Below are 3,856 nucleotides of genomic sequence, written 5' to 3'. Positions count from 1 at the left end.
CATCCGCGGAGGGTGAGGAGGAAATTTTTGTGTGTGTAATATTCAATAATGAAATGTTTTGTTTTAATTCTTAATAAAGTGTAAATATGGACTTTAAGATTTTCAATAAAAACGATCAGCGTTCTGGTGAAGGAGTTTGTCTCCTCCTGGTGGCGGACGTGACAAACTGCAGCCTTCAGCTCCGTCTCCATAGCAACGGGCTCGCGAGCTTGACTGCCTCTGATCTTGGCTGAACGACGACCTCAAACTTTACATCTTATTTGTTTTTATTTCAAGTAAATTATTCATTTTAGCCTACATAGCTTTTTCTGAGTACCAGTAAGTATTGAGATTAATTTACAATGACCTTTAGAAATATTTTACAATGTATATTGTACCGTTAAAAACACCAAGCTAATGGCTAATTGTTTTACCTTTGCTACTTTTTCATCGCTCTTATTTTCTATAACATGTGATCCCCCATCTGGGTAAAATAAGATTTGACCATCAAATAGCTACCATCAAAATCTACGGTGGCCATCAGAAAATGTGACCTCCCATTTTTAATTTGATTCAAATGATTGAACTTCCACCAAGGCTGAAGAAGCCAGTTAATCACCCTGCTGTGTATAAGCAGGAAAACACCTAAAACATTGAGGGCCTGGGCCCTGAGGGCCAGGTTCAGGACCCCTGACATGTAGCTGGAGCATAAAATAACTTTTATACATCGTTAATAGTGGTAGAATTCATTTGTGGGTTTTGTTTTCTCAATAAATAAACCTTTTTCCTGCTGGTTTCTTGGTTTTGGGTGAACAATGTGACTCGTAGGCCGTCTCGCTGTTTGCAGTGCATATATTAGACATATGTACCACTTAGTACCCAATCACATTACTTAATGTATGACCTTTCTTTATGTGTGTTATGAGATGCCTTGGCAGATTATACTCATGTTGTTTCTCTTTTCAGGAGTTTTCTTGGCCATCGTGAAATAAAAGGTACAGTTTTTAATTTCACATTGACTCCACAGTGGTGCAATGTACTTTAATATGTCTTTTAAGCATTGGTAACTTGATTTAATAATATGAAAATAAAATCTGACATTTAAAACTGTTAAATATCTTAACATATTTCAGATAAAAACACATGGTAAAATGTAATTGTTGTTGAAAGTATTTTTCTGAGTGCGTTTTACTTTTTTTTTTCATTTGAACGCAACAGATTTACATTCTTACACTTTTCTTGCAGGCCTGTGATAGGCTGTGATAAGTTGGGTTTAAAAATGCTTGGTAATTCAGATTTAATTTAATTAATTTCATTTCTGGCTTCCCTTTTGCACATTTTCTGTGGAAACTGAAGGAAATGGTCAGGATCCTTTAACTCTCTTATTCAGTTTGTCTGGTTCTGAAACTGAGCCTGGATCTTTGTCCTCAAACTGAAGAGGGTTAAAGTGTGGAGCTTATTGATGGCCACATTCAGCAGGAGATGTGAAACAGTCTAAAGTACTTTGTAGGGATGCTTTCATTACCTAAACTACAAACAGATTCCTGCATTAAAATGAAAGATGAAGTGGTTCTTGTTGAATGTTTTCATTGATGGAGGAACTGAGTTTGCAGGGAGGGAACTTCAACGTAAGACAGTTTTCTTTACACACACCTTTGGCTCCAGAGAGCTGAGAGTTGTAAAGGTTTCTCACCTGCCACCACTGTTAAATATTGACTGTTCAACATCAGACTGCATATTTCTGTTGTCCCTGTACTTCATGAAGTGACTGTCAGGACTGGAATCCTGCATGTTGTAGTTTTGATCAGATGATGACTTGCTGCCTCTGCAGAGACTGAGAGGAAGGTTTCTACTGGACCTACAGGACACCAGCCCTGCTGCAGATCCAATCCAGCTCCATGCTTACAAAATACATGTTTAGTTTTCTTCACATGTTGTTCTTATGTTTATCAAGTTCTTTACTGTTTTGTGTTAATTGCATTTTTAAAAATGTGTATTATGTAGGCGATGTACCACATTGTTGTTTTCGAAGACACAAATGAAGTGGAGGTGACTGCAGCGACGTGGGCTGAGGATGGAAGCTGCATGAGGCCGTCAGCAGCTGCAGGGTGGATGCCTGACGGCGTCAGAGCGATCTTTACATCCAGTAAGAACTGCCATGTTTCTGTTGTTTCCACTGACACATCAACACACATTACTGATTTAAAACGTTCATACAATTTCCTTCAAACATTTATTGACATTCGACTTGATTTAACAATATAATGGCGCAGTGGTCAGGATCAATTAATCAATAATTAATCATCAGACGGTTGGTTTATAGAAACATTCTCTCATCAGAAACATATCTGGAGTGTTTTCTTGATTCTTTCATGCATTTTGAGAAATGATTGACTCCCATGGCAGCAACAGGATGTTCAAGGAGGAGCCTTGTTCCCTGCTGTTCCCACAAAGCTGTTAATGACTTCATAGAGAAAAGCTGTAGTGATAAAGTGCTGAAGGCACAGAACGAGCAGGAGCTTCTTAAAGAGACAGCAGCCCAGTTTCAAGGCGTTACATTGTTATAATATGGCACTATGTGCCAGGAAAAGACATAATATTGCTCCTTTTGAAATGCTTTTACCAGCTCTGCAGATGGTTAATTACACCAGCTAATTGCTGCTGGCTAGTCTGAAGGAGCTGAGTGGGGCAGTTAGGAGGGAGGGGCTGCACATTGGTCCCACCAAGACTTCTGCACAGTTGAATGGTTGCCACAGGAAATGAAATGATTTCTCAAACATGCGTGAAATAATCAAGGCAAAACTCCAGGTATGTTTTTGATGATGGAATAACATTATAACATTATAACATTATAATGTTATAACATTATAACATTATAACATTATAATATTATAACATTATAACATTATAATATTATAACATTATAACATGACGTAAAGCTAAAAAAGGTCTAAGTTACAAAATCCTGCCCCTTTACGAAGACCACAGTTCCTCTGAATAATCATTGTAGATTTCATAAAATATATTGACTGTATTTAAGTCAAGTCTAAATTATGTTGCCTGCAGAGGGTTTAAAAGTTTCCCTCTCTTTATCTGTCACACTTGCTCCTGGGATAGTTTGGTAACAGTAACTTGTGAAGCCGTAATGAGAAAATAGTTAGAAATCTTTGCTCTTTTCATTATGTGTAGATGATTACCATGAGGTAAGGTGGGAACTTCCTGAAGCAGTGAAAAGCAGTGACACTGCTACAGATGATGATTCTCCAATCAAACCCAAACGAAGAAGAATGTGAGTTTATGTTTGCATGTTTGGTAATACTTAATTATCCCTGATGTTTGTGATTTTATTGTTCTTAAAACATGTTTTAGTAGAAAAACCTTCTCTTTCCTGGTGAAGATGTGTGGCTGTTTAGAGAATCTGTCCAGTATTGTTCTGATCTGGTTCTGTTGCAGTCTAGAGTCTTGGCAGTTAGTTTATCATTCAGTCTAGTTTGTATTGCCATTCACAGTTAAGATGCTAACCCAGGATGAAATGTATGAAGCTTTACACTAAGACTGCTGTTGCTTCCAAATGTTCCCTTTGTGGGATAATAAAAGCTATTTCTATGTTATTCTATTTTAAATCAAAATGAATTGAATTGTATTAATGCATAAAGTTAGAACTTTACTTGAAAACATGCTGCATTACCACAAGCACCAAGAATTTCTAATCCTGATGTCTCAACCACTGCAGCTCTGCGCCATCTCCATCAAGATGTCGACCCTCTGCCCCATCTCCACTGAGCCATCGACCCTCTGCCCCATCTCCACTGAGCCATCGACCCTCTGCCCCATCTCCACTGAGCCATCGACCCTCTGCCCCATCTCCACTGCGACA

The 3,856-nt window shown here is 38.2% G+C and overlaps 1 protein-coding gene across 1 annotated transcript in view; it reads left to right on the top strand.

Annotated features, from left to right (window-relative positions):
• Positions 1-6: 6 nt before the first annotated feature.
• LOC103132428 (uncharacterized) overlaps positions 7-3,856 on the top strand; it is a 7,174-nt gene continuing 3,324 nt past the window's right edge. Inside the window, exons 1-4 of the mRNA XM_016667385.1 lie at positions 7-974; positions 1,984-2,125; positions 3,169-3,268; positions 3,713-3,850. Of these exons, the coding sequence (XP_016522871.1) occupies positions 1,987-2,125; positions 3,169-3,268; positions 3,713-3,850 (377 nt within the window). The 5' untranslated portion in view covers positions 7-974; positions 1,984-1,986. The remainder of the gene's footprint in view (positions 975-1,983; positions 2,126-3,168; positions 3,269-3,712; positions 3,851-3,856) is intronic.

Source organism: Poecilia formosa, unplaced genomic scaffold, assembly GCF_000485575.1.
Source record: "Poecilia formosa unplaced genomic scaffold, Poecilia_formosa-5.1.2 Scaffold1049, whole genome shotgun sequence".
NCBI classification, from domain to species: domain Eukaryota; kingdom Metazoa; phylum Chordata; class Actinopteri; order Cyprinodontiformes; family Poeciliidae; genus Poecilia; species Poecilia formosa.
The sequence above is the reverse complement of the archived record's forward strand: the minus strand, read 5'-3'. Positions and strand labels throughout refer to the sequence as shown.